This window comes from Daktulosphaira vitifoliae, unplaced genomic scaffold, assembly GCF_025091365.1.
Source record: "Daktulosphaira vitifoliae isolate Bord-2020 unplaced genomic scaffold, ASM2509136v1 Scaffold_4, whole genome shotgun sequence".
In the NCBI taxonomy this organism is placed as follows: Eukaryota; Metazoa; Arthropoda; class Insecta; order Hemiptera; family Phylloxeridae; genus Daktulosphaira; species Daktulosphaira vitifoliae.
Genome location: NW_026099575.1, coordinates 27,789,307 through 27,811,090, shown reverse-complemented (window position 1 = coordinate 27,811,090; position 21,784 = coordinate 27,789,307). Strand labels below are relative to the sequence as shown.

At 24.6% G+C, this 21,784-nt stretch overlaps 1 protein-coding gene across 2 annotated transcripts in view; it reads right to left on the bottom strand.

Annotated features, from left to right (window-relative positions):
* Window positions 1-8,630: 8,630 nt before the first annotated feature.
* The window catches only part of LOC126905113 (uncharacterized), a 53,156-nt gene continuing 40,002 nt past the window's right edge, over window positions 8,631-21,784 (bottom strand). For both annotated transcript variants that reach the window (XM_050684542.1, XM_050684543.1), the window contains exon 2: window positions 8,631-9,762. In XM_050684542.1, coding sequence (XP_050540499.1) covers window positions 8,908-9,762 — 855 coding nt within the window. In that variant the 3' untranslated portion in view covers window positions 8,631-8,907. The remainder of the gene's footprint in view (window positions 9,763-21,784) is intronic.

Here is a 21,784-nt window from a genome sequence, read left to right as displayed (position 1 = left end):
TTTATTAGGTATACAGAACTTCAATATTATTTTTTGAATTACTTATGATTGTCTAGTGTATCTAGCTGAATATATAATGGATAGGAACATTAATTAAACACTAATTTACTTATTAGTAATAACGTTTTGTGAGATACGAATTCCCAAGAAACTTGATTTCAGAAAAAATATCACATAATTGCATTTTTAGCATACATAAATCTTTGTATTAAATCGATATATTTCGTTTTTATGTTCATTTAAACAGATGTAATAAATGATAAATAATACCATAAATTAGTAGCCATAAAAATGTTGAAGTATAGTTTGCTATGATGTATAAAAATGCTATAAATCGTCACAAAATAAAATATTATCCAACCTAAAGTATGACTACTTTTCAACACATTGTTTTCCATATAAGAATATTCAAAATTTATTAAAACATTTAGTAGTGTAATCTACGTGATTTGTAATTAATCGAAAGAAAAATGATCAAATAGGTTTTTTATTTGGTACTACATAAATTGCATGTTATATTTACCGTTTAATTGGAAAATAGTTGTTAAATATTTTACGGGTTTAATGGCAATAAAAGTATTTATTAGCCCATTTGGTCGAGAGACTGGCATACAACTTAAGAAACATCATAATAAATCATCCGTCGAGAGCCAGACGTATAATGATAAATAATTACAACGAACTGACCATTAGTATTTCAACGCTTCCTTATGCAAAATTAAAATAAAAACTGTCACCCTGACAAACAAGAACAATTGCCAATACGGTTTCATATAAATGTGGTTGGAGGTTACATTTTTCTTAAAGCATGATTTATTGTATCACGAATAAAAATACCAACTATATTGATATAAATATTCAAAAATTAATTTAATTTAAAGTAAAATAAAATAAAGTGAATACGTTTTACATCGACTTCAGTTAATATCAGTGGCGGTTATAAGTAACTTTTAAGGAGGGGGAGGGGCAAAAAATAAAAATAATAAAATAATGAATAAAGGAAAAACAGTATGATTATAGAGTTGGAGATTTTATTACCAACCTATAAGTTTAGTATTTATATTACACTAAATACCATCGAAGGGCGAATCGCCCACACTGATTATTAAAAATTAATTACTCTTTCTCTGATGCATTTGGAGAAATACAGTAACTAGAAGAAACACGATGTATCATACACTTGGATAAACAACCTTAGTTATTAAATTTTAAGCACATAAGTACATGAATTTGAAAATGGTGTAATGTCACCTACTGAGAATTTACAATATTTTACTATTATTCATATTATTTTTACTGAATTTGTTAAAATGTTTATATTTATTTTATGATAATTTAACTCTAAAATATTTTATTTTAAATAAACACAGATATATAATATCTGTTAATTTATTTATTATGTACTGTTTAAAGATGTCAATTAATTGATATAATGAAGGTTTTTCTTCTGAAAGGAGTATAAGATTTATCTACAGTTCAAAATAAAAAATCCACTAAAGTTTTTATAAAGTAACTAATAAACATAGCATATTTTAAACTAATTTTTTATTTTCATTGCCAAAACAACAATCTAAATGTTTTATAAAAGTTTTTTATTTTAATTTTAAATTGTGGAATCATAACAAATTTCAATAAAATTTTCGTTTTAGTTATGTAATTGAGCCCCATATACATAAATTTCATATAAAAAATAAAACGGTTTATCAAAAACTATCGTCTACAGTAAAGGAAAAGCAAAAAACAACTAGATTTCAGAAATTATTACAATTTTTACAAACAATTATAGTGAAATATTATTAAATTCTAAATTGTTACTTAATTTTATTAAACTCGTAATGTTAATTATTTGAGAATAATCTATCATTTAATTATGAATGATATTATTAATATAGTTCTTGGATATCTGTAAACATTTTTTATTAATAATGAATTATAAATAAATTGACTTATGTTATTTATGTCCAGTTTTACACTTTATTAATACATTTTTTCAATGTTTTTTTTATTATTTTCTGTATTTTATATGTTTACAGTGTAATGTCGCATTAATTTGATGCTTATTTTAATTTATTTTATTATTCTTTTTTTTTAGTACCTAAAAATTAGAGACCAGAATTATATGCAATTATAAATTTTGTTTAAGACACTTTGAAGGGGCCCAACATTGTATAACTTTGTCGTAGAATTATATAATAGAGTAAAATGTTTTTTGTTTAAGGTGAAGTAAACGCCCATATTTGTATAATTATATTTTTATTAGAAGCAGTATCTCTAACGCCAAACTAAATACCTTGATTAATAATAGGTTTATAAAAACAAAATTCAGTGTGCATAATATGTTTAGATGTAAGAGATTGTCTCTTTGCAATTTATCACGTTTTTGAATAATATATAAGAGCCAAAACTGATAATTAAAGGTTAAGTAGCCTTAATGATCCAATTTGAATTTCTATTATGTCCCACAAAGTATTTTTTTCCTATTGTAGTACACCCACATACTATTATCATTATCCGGTAAAAATGTAGACAGGATTTTAAGTTCAACATAGAAATTTTCATTAGAAATAATGTATTAAACAAATAAGTATACATTCTTAAAAAATCAGATTAAATTATTTTATATTTATTTTCTATCGTTTTTACACTTTTTTGCGTTAAAATCATAATTAATCCACAAGATTTTCATTTTTCAATACGTGTTAGCAAACAAATGTGTAGTGCTATTCACACAAATATCAATAAGTTCCAATTTAATAATAGTTTTATAAAAGCTGAACACGATGGAATATTTTTTTTTTATTGGCATAAGAGGCTCATGATTTTACTGAAAATTTAAAAACATGGTAAAACCTGTTTTACGTTAAAATTGTACTTTTAAATGTAAAAATAAAAATTATAGAACAAAAAAAAATCTGAAGTGCTCATATATAAGGAGTGATATTTTATCATTGTCTATATCAATTAATATTAATATACCTATTTAACTAGTTTCATTATTATCTCTTCTTATTGGACCTATTGGGGTCTTAAAATGATTTGACAGGATTTTTATACCAGCTATCGATCTGATGCAAACTAAATATGACTGAGGGAGTCAGTAAAAGGCGTGTGTAACTGTTAAAGTTCCAGTGTGATCACCCATCCGAAAATGAGCATCAAATAGTACAGCTGAACATCAGCGATAAGATGACTCCTGAATGGTCTGTGTTATATCGTACCATTTACAAATTTAACTAGTTTATACATTAGAATAGATCTAATTGAAACGACAAGTCCATAACAATAGTTGTCATCGATTCAATAGTTGTTATTGGACCAGTATTTATTTCAGAACTAAATAACAATTTTTTACCTATACGTACAGAAGAGTGCCTATGGAAATGTGTAGTAATAAAATTTACAGAACTTGTACCTGATCTTTCATTATTATTTTAAATTGTTAATAAATAATTACGAAAAAAACAATATCTTACTTTCCTAATAAAATAAATAGAGGATATCGACTTTTATTTTCATACAACTCCATCAGTTAAAATAGAAATTAATAATGTGAGTATTTATTAACTATAATTATTATCTATGGGTAATAATATTCTTATATTAATATTAATAATATTTATAGTTGAAGGAAGAAGAGGTAGAGGAAAACAAAAAAAGAGATGGAGAGATGTTATTGAATGCGATATGAGGACAGCTGTTGTGAGGGTAGAGGATGTGGGGGGAGACCGTGTCAAGTGGAAGTTTAGGATAAGGGTGGCCGACCCCAAGTAGTTGGGATTATGGCGAAGAAAAAGAAGAAGATGAATAATAGTTATATTTATTTATATTGTAAAATTATAACAGAATTACGTAAAAGTTTAAATATATTATTTTAAAATAGAGTTATTAAAAAAATTATATACATACCACTTTTTCTGCGAGATTTTAATTAATATATTATTAGTTATAGTATGATTATTTATAATCAAATGAAAATTTCAAATTTATACAATTTTTGATCATAAATTTATAGATAAATTTAATTTAATTTTACATAAAAAAAAATTAGAATTTCAATTTTTATTTAATTAAAATAACACAATTTTCGTTAATTATATTGTTAATATTTGGTTTGATTTTGTAATAAAAATAAAAATTGCTCTTAATCTTGCAACTAAAATCCAAATTTATTACAGAGCAAGTCAACGCCATTTTTAATTTTAATTTCTATAGATTCATGGTAAGGATTGATATAATTTTGATTATTATCATTTTCATTATCATTCAGTTTAGTAAACTCATTAATGTAGCTATCTATCAAAGAGTTTTCTTCATTGCCCATGCCGTTTTTTTTAAGAAATAATTCAACTAAATGGTTAGATAATAAATAAATACTGAATTCATGAAATTGTTGGTAAATAGCTTTGTCATTTTTATGTTTGAAATTTGTTTCAATTTTCTTAATTTTTTTATAATAATTTTTATAATTATTCAAAGTTCTGCTCACATCATTTTTTTGATTAAAAAATTTAAGTGCATTAGACATACATGATGTTATTGGCTCAAATACAAGTATAGTGTCCTTGACTTTTATCATCAAATCAAAATTGAACGGGTCATTCTCATTAGACCAATAGTCATTTGTCATATTTCTAATCAAATTGTTAACGTTTTTCAAAAAATAAGCGTAAATTGAGCTTAATATTATAAACCCATTATACATTTTAACATGCAAGTTATTTTTGTCGACACTATTATTTTCATCAACAATATCTGTTAAAGCTTTTATTGATATGTCTTTATTTTTATGTCTGATGTGCATATTATCAATAGATTTCCATCCTTCGTGTTTTAAAATTTCATTGTACGCTACAAGTTTATTATTATTATTATTATTATTAAATAATAATTTATTTAATTCGATAGAGTAGTTAATTTGCAAAAATAAACAAATTATAAAAACCACATTCATCGTGATTAGTACTGAGACTTAAAATAAAGTTTATAATAATAAAAAAATCGATTAAAATTGTATTTAAATACTTTTTGTAACATGCAGAAATATGATATATTTTTAATTTAATTGTATGTAATTTTAAAAAACAAAAATTAAAATTTCTGTTTAGCATACCCATTTGATATAATTTTAAAGTGGAAGTATGACGTCTGTTAATTTTGGTTGGGTTTGGTTTGGTAAATACACATTTTAAACGCCAACGCTATGACATCAAATTTATTTTTAAAGTTTACAGAAACATCATAAATTAAAAATGTAGACTCATCTTGTGTAAAATGTTTGAGTTCAAGTATTATGATATTACGGAATCAAAATAAATGCTACCAACAAATACTTTTTACTTAGTAGACATTAAAATTATGTTAAATAAAATAAAAATAAACAATCATGGGCCCAAGAAGAATTTGGTATTAGAAAAAAACAATGCAAAATATCGAAAATGTTTATCATAATTATATACCTCATTACAATTGTACATATTTTTATTTAAAACAGAGTATTTTTTTAGTGTATTAATAAAATAATATTTAAATCATTATAAAATATTGAGAATCTTAATGAATAGTATTCATTGAATAATTAAAATATTTGTATTCATGTTGATATTAATAATATTCAATATTTTATTTCTGAATGTTATCTCGTATACTTATTAAGTTCTTTTTATTGATCTCTTTTTATTACCCAATAGTGTATTTCTTATTAATCAATAACATTTGTTCGAAATAACCTGCTAAAATAAATCGGATTCAATATAATGTTAATATTTTTACTTTAAATTTATTTACTTGAAGTTTTTAATTTTTTATGCATAACTTTGAAGATTTAGCAACATTTTAGTCGCCCAAGAAAAAGGAGCATCATGTCATAATTATACTATGATGCTTATGAATAAAATAAATATATTATAAACTATAAGTATAAACACTCAACTCTCTATAAACTTATTATACCGTCTCTTAATGCATCAGGAGAGCATCATGAATTATACACTGTCGATGACGTAACTTTGGCAACCCTCGCTCATTTTTCTACCACAAAATTATGTAGCAAAGTCAAAAATGTATGAATTTATTTCAAAATAATCTTTTCAAGTGTAAAATTACAACCCCTCTTTTGATTGAGGTTTTTCTTTGGGTGCACTTAATTTTTCATCATACGTATTTAAATTCATATAATGAGTTTCTGTATTTCTATATTTCTTATAAAGTTATTCTACAAGACAGACATAAATTGAGTTTAATAGTATACCACAATTTTTGTACAACAAATCGTCCAAATTATTGTCTAGAGACCATACCGAGAAAAATCTACGTCTGATGGTCCTTTACAATTATCATAATAAATATTCAGCGTTAATGATTTCCATCCTGAAGTGCATAAAACTACTTCTAACAGATAGTGAGTTGGTTTATCACTCTGTGTTATACTACAGAAATTTTATTTGTTCTTGAAGGAGAGTGATAGTTCAAGTCAACATTCTTATTGATACACACTATTTAGTATTAAGATCAACTAATATGAATATCTATATTTCATTGTTGTACTCGGGATGATTAAAATAAACTTAATAAATGCAAAAATACCCAAGCCCTGATAGTATCACTTTAGTGTAGAATTAATAAATGTAAAAACGAAGAAAGGATAAATTTTTGAATTAATAATTGATATTCAACTTTTTATCTTTATTTTTTGAAGCATGATTTATGTTTTGTATAATGCGTATAGTAACATTTTTTTGGTATTTTTTGTTTATTAATTGTTAAATTTCTTGTTATTATATTTTGATCAATCAATATTAGAATTTAAGTAAAACGTTTCGGAATTATTTTTATTTTTCATAAATAGTTTGTATTATGTACTTCGAGTTAAAAAATTTGTCTAAATAAATTACTTTATATGTAAATAAAATGAACACATCATTTATGTTTAGAAATTATTACATTAAAATTATTTTATTACTTTTAAAAATGACTAAATATTCGAAAGCCGACGATTAATTTTAGGAAATATAATATTTTTACTCTTTACAACTATGGTTTATTAAAAAATAATAATTTATGTATACATTTATTTAGATAGATCAATTTTATCTATAGGATAATTATTATTATTTTAGCTTAAGTTTTCATGTGTGTTAAAATACTTTTCATGTTGTTAATTTTTTAATTTTTAGCAATTTAGTATTCTAATAATTTTTTTTAAATTTTTTCTTTAATTCTAATAATTAAAATAATTTTCTTCTTCAACTGGCACTTAATATACTCTAAAAGTTTTTAACAACGTATATAAAATACAAAAACCATTTAATATGCTTACAGTTTTTAATATATCTTTGAAGAATATTTTTTATTAATTTTAGCTAATAAAAATATACTTAAATATTTATTAAGCATTTCATCATAGTTAACACGCATTCATGCATTCACGCATTATTCTTTGTATTTTCGTTATTTTTACAACATTAATTGAAATATGTTATGAGTACGAGTCATAGAAGAATAAATATTTTCCCCGATTTTATTATACCTTACTATTTGTTCTAACAAAAAACACAAAAATGTATTTATTTTCGGAGATGAGATTTAAAAATTATATAGAATAATAAAAACATGACTTGGCAAATTATTATTTTGTAAAATCATTAAATTTATATTCCTTATTGTAGTATTAAATATACTACAGTGTTTTTTGCATTATAGCAGACTTGGATATACATCATCAAAAATGTTATAGCCAATTATTTTTTAACAATACGGTTCATTGATGAACTGCTTTAAACGAATAGAAATTTTCTAATATCATCACTTTGACCTTAAACCGTACAAATTTTCGATTTTAAAATTGATTTTCATATTTTAGAAGTTAATACCATTTTTTAAGTAATGACAGGAGACAAGGAACAAATACTGCTATTTTTATAACTAGTCACTGTTCTTTTTTTTTCTATTTATGATATTCTTAATATTAGAATTATTATATTTATACATTTATCATTATTTTCTGCCAGAGTCAAAATTAGTATATGATATCATCTAAAAGTTGGTATTATAAAGAAATAATTCTAAAATACAAAAATATTTAATCTATACGTGTATAATTAATAGATATTTGCTATTTTTGTTTAAAATCTCTCACTTCACATCACCAATGATTACTTAAAATTTTTAATGACTTCTGAAATACTAGTCCAAATATTGTTATTTATCAATTATTTTCTTAATTAAATTATCTCCTATTTTAAAAGCTAGTTAAAAATGTATGTNTTTAATCTATACGTGTATAATTAATAGATATCTGCATTTTTTGTTTAAGAACTCTAACTCCTCATCACCAATCATTACTTAAAATTGTTAATAACTTCTGAAATTCTGGTCCAAAAATTGTTACCGATCAATTATTTTCTTAATTAGATTATTTCCTATTTTAGAAGCTAATTAAAAATGTATGTTGCCATAAAAAAATTAAGTTGACATCCCTATAAATATAGCATTTATATATTTTATCTTATCTTTATTATTACATAATAATCTCTTATAGTATTAATTTTTAGAATCATACCTTATTACTATAAGGGATGATTCTAAAAATTAATTATTTAATAATAAATAAAAAAATATAGGTAACTAAAAAATTGTCCAATATTATATTTATTTTCAAGCTTATTTTATGAGTTATTATAATAGTAATTATTTTTTATTACATACATAATAATTTATATTGAATAATTTAATGTAAAGATTGATTCACGCTTAAGAAACATTATTGAAAACAAAAGTTAGCAACATAGTCATCAACATATTACAATTTTGTTTTGTACCAATACAATTATTTAAATAAAATGAAAATATTTTTTTTATATTTATAACTTATTATTTTTCTACTTTTATTAATCTTTTTAATTCTTACAATTATTCTTTAAATTTTTTTTTGTAATACTTAGAGATGATTTTAAGTTGGTTACTACTTGAACCGTCAATTTTTTCTTTATAGAAATTAAAAGTGAAATTAAATTTTTCTTCTTCCTTAATGTTCTGATTGAACATATAGTATTGTAATCCAAATTGTGAATAAAATGAATAAATACCATTTTTAATTATTATTTTAAAATTATTCTGGTCAGGATCAATTAATTCGTTATCATTTATTTTCGTATCATGAACTCCACATAGGGAATTAATAAATTTAACGATCTCAAGTTCTACTCTGACTTCAACAACGTGTCTTTGTTTAAATTCCTTTAGAGTTTTGTCAAATTCTACAATATTGATTATACTATTAAACTTATTATCAATATTATGCTCATTACAATTTACTATATTAGTGTTATCATCTATAAATTTTTTGAAATTTTCAAGATTATAAAGCACAGCTTTTTCCTCAAAGTTAAAAAACTTAAGGCCGTTTATCATATGGACTATCAAAATTTTCAACATAGTTATACTTTTCCATAATTTTTGTAAGCCATTCAATTTTTGATCATATTCATTTAAATTCATATAAAAATTTGCTGCATTTGTATATTTCTTATAAAGTTGTTCCATAAGACAGACATAAACTGAATTTAATATTATACCACCATATTTGTACGACAATTCGATATCAGAACGACCTAAACAGCTTACCGAGATATGTTTTTTATTTGTTAATGCTTCATCATTTTCATAATAATAATTACATCTAAAAGATTTCCATCCTGTAGTAATCGCAACTGTCATTTTCTCCTCGTCTTTTGGATAATCGTTACAACTTGAATCAGATATCAGGTAAAGTGTAATAAATATTGAGAACATTAAAATTAAATTCATTCTTATTAATTTAATGAAATTAAAATTCGATAAATGTGTAAAACTATTCAATGATTTAAATGAATTGGGTCTAGAATTAATCGTTTTTATATATTGTAGCTAGCAGTATATATTTATTATTTTATTTAATATTAAATTGTACTCACTTATTTTAAATAAATATGACATTTAATATAATTTTGCATGTAAATAAAGTGAAATACTTATTTTAAAACTACTTAAATTGCTGTTACATATGGCTGAATAATTTTTATATTTCTTATAATAATTATTATGTACTTGTTTTTTGCAAGAAATTATTATGGTTTTTTTATAGTAAAACGTTATTACATTTTTTACATTTAGCGTTTGTAGTGACAGGAGGCTACTTTTTTTAAATAAAATTTTTTAATATAATTTTTGGAAAGAATATTTTTATGTTTTAATGACTATTGTTTTACATTATTAATAACATAACGATATTTAATATTTATTGATATCACATATTTTTCTTATTATGTTTGTCATATATTCCGGGTATAAATTCAATTTGTAAAATTTAAGACCAGAACACATTATTGCAAAGTATGGCTAGCTGACCTAAGGCCTATTTACAGAAGTATATTAGCTTATACCAGCAAGTACAAATGAAGACCCTAGTTTGAATACATAAACAATCCTTACCCTGACAGTAACAAACACAATGAAAAATTATAATTAAATAAAATTTTGTACTTTTATAAAAAATAAAAAATATCTTAGATGTACTATTTCAAAATATTGCCAAAAAAGTCAACACTTAACATCACGACAAATTTTTTTTCTTTCTTATACAGTCGATTTATTGAGTGTATATTACCTCCAATTTTTTCGTTAAATCAATTGATTTTTTCAAACTAAATTATATCTAGTTAATGATATTGCCCTGAAAATTAAAACCAAATTCGCTATGAACACGGTTGGTCACTAGTCTAGAAAATTACCAGTGCCTCATTTGTGCATTGTACAGTTCACAAATTAAATCTTGTCTTATTTGATGAAGCTAAATGCTCATCAAAAATATCCAACTTTTTTTGATACAGTTCAAAATAAATATTTATTATTTAGTTAAAACGAGTATAGAATAGAATGGCATTGTTAACATTTAATTATGATTTAGAATTTAGAATTTAAAAAAAAAGCCTTTATAAAGTTCCCAATACAAGTTTGGAAGCTGGAAATTATCTATGCGCAAAAGAATTACTATTTTAATATGTCGAAATCTTTGATACATAATACATTGTAGCAGACTACTCATTAACTCAATTATTTGAAAAAATCATTATTTTTTTAACAATAACGGTTCTTTAAATAAATTTTCTACTACTATCTCAAAGAATTATTATCATTATTTATTCGAAAAATCATTAAATTCTGATGACCCTTTATACATACGTATTTATATATGTATATTTTAATTAATATATTTTTAAATTATTTTCATTTATACTATAATAAGATGGTTAAAAGATACATAATTCATCTTTTAACGTGCATAAAAGATTAAATGATTGTGTAAGCCTAAGAATTTCGTTAATGTTTATTCTTGAGAAACATTGTATTCAAAGATATTTCATCGCTGTTTGCTGTATTTCTGATTATGATAAATTTTTATTAAAATCAATACCTATGTCTATATGTTATTTTTTTCTGTCAGGGTAAAAATTAAAATATGAATAATGTGATTTAAAACGTTTATAATGAAATTTATTTTAGAAAAAAACTGTTAATAAATAATGGTGTCATCAAAAAGTATGTTTATAAAGAATAAATTCTAAAATATAAAATAATGAATATATATTTTGGTTGTATATCATATTTAAAATAACTATTAAATGACATAAAATAACTGCTATTTTTGGTAATATTGAACACTTGCGATATTATTTTCTTGCTTAATTAAAAATAAAATTTTTTTTTAGGTAGATTTTCAATAAAATTACAATAGTATAATGTAAATAATATTGTGATGATTTATTAAAAATGATTTACAGTTTTTATCGTTTTATCAACATTTTTTTGTAAGAATGGCTTTTTATATTTTGGATAAAGTGAAAAATGAAAAATAGTGTTTATATACAAAATTAAATATATTTATTTCATACGTATATTTTAAAATAAATAGTTAGTTGGCTTAAATATTTTTTTTTACTATCTAAACCCTAAAATTGAAATGAAAAATCTGTGCCTGATTATATACAAATTGAACTTGTTGAAATAATACAAGACAAAGTAGTTCACCATCTATCCTAAAAAGTATATGTGACCATTTTTATTTTATTATCACATTTTATTAAATTTATAAATAAGATTTTAGGTATTTAATAACTAAAATCTTATTTTAAAAATATATACTTACAGGTAGTTTTCAACTAATATTAGATTCTTATCTAGGTGTTAAAATATATGTCCTCTATTAATTTATTTAGTTATTATATCTAACGTAGATGGTAATCCATATATATATTTATCAGTCTGTCTCTATATATTACGATCGGGCTAGATCGAATCGATCAACCGAAATCAATATACTAAAGTATCTATTCACATGTATACTATACGTATTACACATGATTCAAATAAGTATATTATACTTATGACATACCATTAGTATCTACGATAACATCACCTAGCCCTATGAAGTGATCAGAATAGATTTATTAACAATTGTCTTACTATATGTATACCAATATACATTATTGAGTGTAAACAGTATACCTTACTACGTGTGTCCAAAACATTATTTACTGATTATATTTAATAATTATTCTATTATACGTCTATAATATACACACGTGTTTAAATATTTTACAACTAGATATTATAGTCTATTGAGTTACAGTTATAACAAAAAGCTATGTGAACCAAATTTCATAATCCTGATAAATCTTGATTATGTTTTTAGGTATATGTACAATATTTTACTATTTCATAATAATTCAGTTATTTTGTAATTAAAGTAAAAAAATGTATACGCTAGAAGTAACCATACTTCCTAGAATTTCGAACTTTTGCGTTCTTACTTATAAAAAGCAAAATTTTGTTTAATTTAACAAAAATTAAAGCCTATGTTTCTTAGTCTTAATGTAATTAATTATTTAAATGATAAAATATTAAAAAAATAATTTTTAAAATTCATATCATGTTAAAAGAAAACTTGTGGATAATATTACAAGAATCTCCTTACATAAGTTTTCAGTTTAATACGTTCATTTTGTTTATTTTGTCAATTCCAATGATTTTAATTTTTAATTATACTAAATATTTTTATTCTAAATACACTTCGAAATAAATTTGTTTTTAAGATTTATGTAATCTTTAAAAAAAGAGTATTTTTGTTTTTAATTATTGTTAAGTTTTGAAGAAGAAATGATATTGGTCTATATAATTTTTGAATTAATGTGAGGGGACAAAGTGTGTTCCCTTTTTAACCTTATATCCAGTTACGTAGACCCTAGAATTATATATATGTTTAAATTAAAAATTTTTTTTTGAACTCAATACAAGCGAAAACAGACTACAAAAAAATGTTAATGAAATAAATAGTTTATCAAATCATATGCATACTTATGGTTTAATACTTATTTATAATATTCATATTTTGAAAAAATTTATTTATATTAATACGCAAAAATTTCATTGTTTTTTGTAATAGTTGTTACATGTAAATAATTTATTATTTACTCAATATAAAAAATCTATGAGACTTTGATTTATTTATAATAATTACATTTAGAAAACATTTAAAAGTAAATTTCTGTATGCTGCTGAGGGGTGAGTGGGAAAATTAAATAAATTTAATCCGTATAGCTAGATGTTGTTATAATTTATTATTAACAATACAATAATCATCAGTAATGGAAAGTGGTATAATTATTTTATTTTGTAATGCGCCTAATGACTTATTGTTTAGCGGTATACTATTCTTAGATAAAAAACGACAGCACAGTGGGGACACGGCTCTTGGGCTTGGCATAGTTGGGACAAGTATATTTGATATCTGACACTGATTAAAATCACAATCATAAGAAACGCTTCGATGCAAACCTATAGATAGTGTTTAATTTTAAAAAATTGATGGATTTTTTCAAAAGCAATATGAACTCCTTTTGAAGATGTTAAATTTAGTATGAAATTGATATTATTTCAAATTGAAATAATAATTTAATATTGTAATTTTTACGTATATTTCGTTACTTCTATAACAAACATGTATTAAACTTAAAGGGCTTTAAATTCAATAATTTTCAAATAAAAATAGTTGTTTCTTGTGAAAACACTGGTTTACAAGGTATTTTAATCACATACCAGAATATACTTTTCTTAACCTAATTTCTGCCTATTTATTTTCAAATAATTATTGATTATGATATTCAATATGTTATAATAATATATGATATTAATAATACCAATAAAATGTCATTTTTAATCTATTTTTTTGGTTCTATATAGATTTCTGTAATTCAAGTTTTTAGATTTTATAAAAGCAATCATTTATCTAAATAGTTAACTTAATATTAATTATGATTCATATAAATAACTAAGACTTTATTCATTATTTTACCAAAAAAAAATGATTATTTAAAGAAAAATATAGAATATTTTTATTAATTAATGATATAATTTTATTTTAGCACACAATTCTTAGCGTACAGTTTCAAGAAAAATTTTTGGGTAAATTCCAACATAGCTTTTAAAGAATACATTTTATACTTAAATTGAAATAAATGAGGTTTAAACATTATTTTTTAAATTTGAATAATTAATCTAATAAATTTTACACAAATTATGAATACTACATATTCGGGTAAAGACGATTCCAATTCCAAACACGTTTCTTCCCAGTTGTCATGTCAATAATATTTTCAGGTTCAAAGTGCTGATTATAATTATTATAATCATAACTAAAACCAAAATTGAAATAAAAAACCTGGATACTATTCTCAATTATGTCTTTTATACTTTCCTGATCGGGATTAATCAATTCATGATCATTTATTACTCTGTTCACAACTCCACATAAGGAATTAATAAAATATATGATAATATATTCATTATGTCCGTCACCAACGTGTTCGTTTTTAAAATTCTTAAGTTTATTATCAAATGTTACGACGTTGATTATTTCCCTAAACTTATCATTAATCGAATCTTCACTATACGTTCTTTGTATAGTGTTTTCTTTAATAAATGTTTTGAATTGTATAAGATTTTCAAGCACAGCTTCATCCTCAATATTAGTGCTGAGCATTATATTGACCAATCCGGATTACGGATTACAATTATTTAATCCGGATTTCGGATCAATCCGTTTTATCCGGATTCACGGATTCAATCCGTTAATTCGGATTTCGGATTCAATCCGTTGACTCGGATTTCGGATTCAATCCGGCTTCTTTGTTTATGAGATAATCAGCTATTTTTTCATTATTATCAACCTAAATAATGCGAATTACGATCTCAGATCAATTGAAAATTGACTGTTATAAGAGCCTTAATAGCAAATACACCCGGGTTTTCGAGTTGTTCACAATATTTGACATCTACCTGTGCAGTAAGAGCTAGAATTTAGAAAGAATCAAGTTGGCATTTATTATTTTTATTAATATAAAAAAAGAATTTTTATGTGCGTACATAATATGTATAGTATATTATACTTGTGTCAAAGTTAAAAAAAATTATTAATGAAGTCAAAAATAATAAAATAGAATATTAAAATAAAATAAAATAAGTAGTATATTGTTTTTTTAGTTTTGAAACTTTTTCCACAAGCATTGCAAAAAACTAAATGTTTGTTCTCTTCATCAACGCCTTTCGTAAAACTCGCCCAAATTTGAGACATTTTTTAATACGATACGTACTAAGACAGTACTACTAACGTAATGCCTTTTGCCTGCTATTAAATATTGATAAAAGTACAATTGATATCTACGTGATATCACATATCACGTAGATATCAACACGATATTTATTAATAGCACTTCTGAACAATAACAATTCTCGCTATAATAGAATAACCCATTAAGATTTGTTTACATTAAACCGGATTGGATACTTTAATCCGGATTGAACGGATTGTCACTTTTGTTTCAATCCGGATCGATCCGGATCGGTAATCCGGATACGGATTGATCCGGATGTGGTGCTCAGCACTACTCAATATTAAAAAATTTAAGGCCATTTATCAAATGGGTTACAAAACAATCCATCATAGTTATACTTCTCCATAATTTTTGTAAGGAGTTGTTTTTATCAGTGTTATTATGCAATTTCATATAGCGATTTGCTGCTTTTGAATACTTTTTATAGAGTTGTTCGATAAGACAGACATAAATTGAATTTAAAATTATACCACTGTATAAGCACATCGAATAATAACTTTTCCAATCTAGAAACGCTGGGTTTATAACATTATGGTTTGTCTTTTCATAAGAATTCTCATAGAATTTTGTGCTCACCATTGATCTCCATCCCTTAAAACTTATAACTGACTTTAACTGTTCTTTATATGGCTCATCGTTACAACTTGAATCAGATATAAGATGTAGTATAATAAAAATTGAGAAAATTACAAATAAATTCATTATTCTTAATAAAATGAAATTAAAATTCGATAAATGAGTAAAACTTTTCAAAGAATTAAATGAATTGTATGTAACATTAATCGTATTTATATATTGTAGATAGCAGTATATTATTATTATTAGATTTAATAATAAATTGTAGGTAATTTATTTAATCAAATACGATACTTGTCATTATTTTTTTTTATGAAAAAAGAATTATTTATTTTAAAACTATTTAAGTTGCTTTTAAATATAGCCGAATAATATTTGTATTTCTTACAACAATAAATTATGCACTTGTATTTTACAAAAAAGAATAATTTTAAAAAATAGATAATGTAATTAATTTTCTGGATTTTTTTTTATTTTATTCAAATAACTTTTATATAAAATTTACATCTATACAAAATATATGCACAACCGTAAATGGGTTAACAGTAGTGAAAAAAAATTACAATATGACTGAATAGCATGCAGTAGGGGAGCACCCAATGGAGCTACCTACTTTGAATTTTGTTTTTTGATTTCATTTTTTTACTTTTTTTCCTATAGGAGGTCTCTACACCATTTTCTTTTTAATCTTCTTGGTGGATTGTCGGGGATGTGCTTTGAGTAGAGGTATTGGATATTATGGTTTGGGTGAGAGTTTAATTTGTTGTGAANTAGGGTTTGGGTGAGAGTTTAATTTGTTATGAAATTTTAGGTAAGCAGTTTTGGCAATATTGTTAACATAACTAATTTGAAGATCTGAATGAAGAGTTTTATTAGGGACGTACCAAGGGAAATTGGTGAGTGTTCGTAGGCAAATGGATTGAAAGGATTGGATTTTTTGTATGTTGGATGGAGCGGCACAGCCCCAGATTTGAATACCATAAAACCATAGTGGAAAGAGAAGATCTTTGTAGATGAGTGTTTTTAGCTTTAGATTAAGTTTGGAACGTAAGAGAGGGCGAAGTAGATGAAGTCGGGTGTTTAATTGTTTTCTTTTTTCAGTTATATGGTCATTCCAAGTTAGTCGTTTGTCAAAAATGAGGCCTAAGTATTTTACTTTATTATTTTGGGGGAGTAAAGTGTTGTAGAGTTTGACTGGTGGACAGATGTCTGGTCGAAGAGAAAAGGTGATGTGGTTTGATTTGGTTGTGTTTACTTTAATTTTCCATTCGGTAAACCATTTTTCTAAAAGATTGAGGTGGTGTTGGAGTTTGAAATTTGTTATTAAGGGATCAGCGTCTGATGCTAATATGCTTGTATCGTCAGCAAAAGTATTTAAGATTGTGAAGGTAGATGTAGGTATATCAGCTGTGTATATTAAGTATAAAAAGGGGGATAGGTCACTGCCTTGGGGAACTCCGGCTTTTATAGTGAAATGGTTAGAAAGTGTGTTGTTTATATTTACTTGGAAAGAACGTTGGTCTAGGTAAGATTTTAATATTAAGTAGTATGGTGTTGGGAAGTTTGATTTTAGCTTGTGGAGTAATCCTTCGTGCCATACCTTATGGAAAGCTTGGGCTATGTCTAAAAAGACACCTGAACAGTATTTTTTTTGTTCAAGAGATGAGGAGATAGCATCAGTGATACGATGGAGTGGGTGTATTGTAGAGTGATATGCACGGAATCCGAATTGAGAGTGGGGGATGATGTTTTATATTTCTGAAATATTTTGAAGACGTTTTAATAGTAGTTTTTCAAATAGTTTTCCCAAGGTAGGGAGGAGGCTGATTGATAAGATAAGAAGAAGTTAAATTTTTAGGTTTACCTGGTTTCGGCACTACTATGATTGTTGATAGTTTCCAAAGTGAGGGGAAATGAGAAAGTCTGAGCATGGCATTGAAGATATGGACTATGTTTAGGATAGATTTACTGGTTAGTTGTTTTAAGATGTTATTTGTTATAAGGTCGTGACCTGGAGCTTTACCGTTNAAACAGGGGGTCTATTTTTGAATCGTCCGTTCGTCGAACGTATACGTTCGTTGAACGGACACGTTCCTCAAAATACGTCCAACGAACGGACACGTTCCTCGAACGTTCACGTTCGTCAAAATACGGTCAACGAACGGATTCTATTGTTCCATTAGGTATACGGCCTTTTAGGTATTGTTCGATGAACATATATGTTTTACGATTGTTTGCAATTTATTGTAATAACATAAATAAATATTTTGAAAATTAAATTCATACAGCTTGATTTTTAATATTTTAATATTTATTTTTAATTAATATAATACTTTTTAATAACAATAATTTATTACTAATACATACATTTATAATTTGCTAATTTAATTTATTTGATGTGAATTTATTCTAAGTAATTCGCTAAAACTATATAAATAATTTAATTACACAAATTCTAACAAAAATGTATTTACAATTGCATACAAGTTAAATTAAAAATGATTAATACACTTTAAAACAACAATACTTAAATTTTCGAAAATAAAGTGTTACATATATTTTATTTTATTTATTCATTTTAAGATTAATTGATATAATTTATAAATTATGTTACATATAAATAAATAATAAATTTAATAAGATTTTAGTTCTTAATTGGAAAAAATGACACCCTAGGTCACGGTTTACTCCTAAATACGCCACTGTTTTGAAAAGTTGTTAACATAACAAACATATATTTCATGAATAATTTTCACAAAAAACTTAAGGTAAATTTTTAAAAGATGGTTTATTACAAGGTGCAAGGATGCAACCAACAAAATAGTTGTTACACGTATTACGAGTTTTAATTAATATTACTGAGTAATCATAATATAATATTATGTTTCAATTTATTTAACATATTAACTGAAAAATGGAAATTAATTTATAATAGTGAATATAATATTTTAACATTTTGTACCCAACCAAACAATTAAAGTCTATTTTCTCTCAACTTATCCACGATTGACGCTACACCTATACTCCCTCTAATATGCTCATTTCTTATCTTATCTTCTCTAGTCACTCCACTCATCTATCTAAGCATTCTCATCTCTACTACACTCATTCTCTGCTCTACTTTCTTATCAACCGCCGAACACTCTGAATCATACATTATAGCTGGTCTCACTACAGTCTTGTAGAATTTACCTTTCGGCCCCATTGGAATTCTTTTATCGCATAAGTCACCAGACGCTTCTCTCAACTTCAACCACCCGCACCTAATCCTGTGTCTTACGTCCTCGTCAATACCACCGCTCTTTTTCACAACTGATACTAAATACTTAAAACTCTCCACCTCTCCAAATCTATAAATACTATACAAAGCTTTTTCTTTTTTCCCTTAAACTTTTCTACTAATTGCCTCACACAAAATAATGGCTCTATTGTTGACTTATACATAAATCCAAACTGGTTTTTAGATACCGATGTCTCATTTCTAATTCTGTTATCTATTACCTTTTCACAAGTTTTCATACTATGACTCATAAGCTCTAAAATTTACACACTCCTGTATGTCACCTTTACCTTTAAATATCGGCACCACAATACTATTCCTCCATTCATTTGGGATTTTCCTCTCTAATAAGATTTTATTTAAAAGTTCCTTCAACCTCCTTATGTCAACATCGCCTAATATTTTCCATACTTCCACTGGTTTTCATCTGGTCCTGCTGCTTTATTCTTTTTCATTGATGCCACAGCCTCCCATACCTCTTTCTCACTAATTAAATCTACCAGTCCCTCATTACACGAGATATCCTCTAATGTTTCTTTTAGGTACTCCTCATTCAATAATTTTTTAAAATACTCTTTCCGCTTTTTTTTAAATCATCATCACTCGAGAGTACCTTATTGTCAACACTTTTTATACACCTTATATAATGATAATCTTTAGACCTTTTCTCTCTTATCTTTGCAAGTATATAGATTTCTTTCTCGCCTTCCTTTGTTCCTAACCTATCACTCAATATTGATATAAAAAATTTAAAACAATTTTGTTATACATGGCTAATAACATTGTGTTATATTTCTAAAGAGATTATTTAATAAAAATCAGTAATCTCAATAAATACAAATCTAAGCATAGTATGTCATAGTTTGATGAACTAGGAGTTCTAAGTCCAAGTTCGATCATGTGGTTAAGTGTTGTCAGAAAGAGTCAAAATAATAACAATTATAATGTAACATCCACTGATTGAACACTTACCACCGAATGAGTAGTCAGATCTCCTTTTATAAGGAATAATTAATAATTAAGAATATAATTACCATGACATTTACNTAATTAAGAATATAATTACCATGAAATTTACAGTATTAATGGTTACTTTCTAAATATTAGTATTATACTTTCTAGTGTTACAATAAATTCCTTAAAACTAATATTTATAATTATGGGTTTACGGCAATTGTACGACCTTCTACATTCATCAATTCAGTTTATATTTTTTTAAGTAATTAAAATATATACTTATGTTATTAACAAAAAAATTATTATAATTTAAGAATTGATCCTTAATAATAAACTTAAATTAAAAACATGAATCAATAAAATAGCAGTGTAGCATTTAAAACTCAATTTTTTGTTTCTAATATAAATATATAGAGTGATTTTTTTATCATAACCCACTCAATTACTTACAGAATAATAATAATTTAAACATTTTTATTTTCGATTATCTTTAGTTACACATCATTCTTGAATTATTAATTATGTAACACTTTTTAAGTTCATCCCTTATACTTTGTAAAGGTGTCAAAAGGTTTAAATGGAAACGCATTATTTAATTTAATAAAATGTTTGAGTTTTTAAATGCAGCGAGACCTTTTTTGAGATAATTCAGTAATATAAACAAAAATCACATTATTTAATAAAATTCACTTGAAAAATGCAACCATAAAATACATTGTATACAGAGTGATTTTTTTATCATTACCCACTCAATTACTTACAGAATAATAATAATTTAAACATTTTTATTTTCGATTATCTTTAGTTACACATCATTCTTGAATTATTAATTATGTAACACTTTTTAAGTTCATCCCTTATACTTTGTAAAGGTGTCAAAAGGTTTAAATGGAAACGCATTATTTAATTTAATAAAATGTTTGAGTTTTTAAATGCAGCGAGACCTTTTTTGAGATAATTCAGTAATATAAAAAAAAATCACATTATTTAATAAAATTCACTTGAAAAATGCAACCATAAAATACATTGTATACAGAGTGATTTTTTTATCATTACCCACTCAATTACTTACAGAATAATAATAAACTAAACATTTTTATTTCCGATTATCTTTAGTTACACATTATTGTTGAATTATTAATTATGTAACACTTTAAGTTCATCCTTTATACTATTTATGCATAATATATAAGGGATTATAAATACAGGTAGCTAATTGGATTTTTATGACATTGCTGTCATAGTCACGGATTCTTTATTATCAATT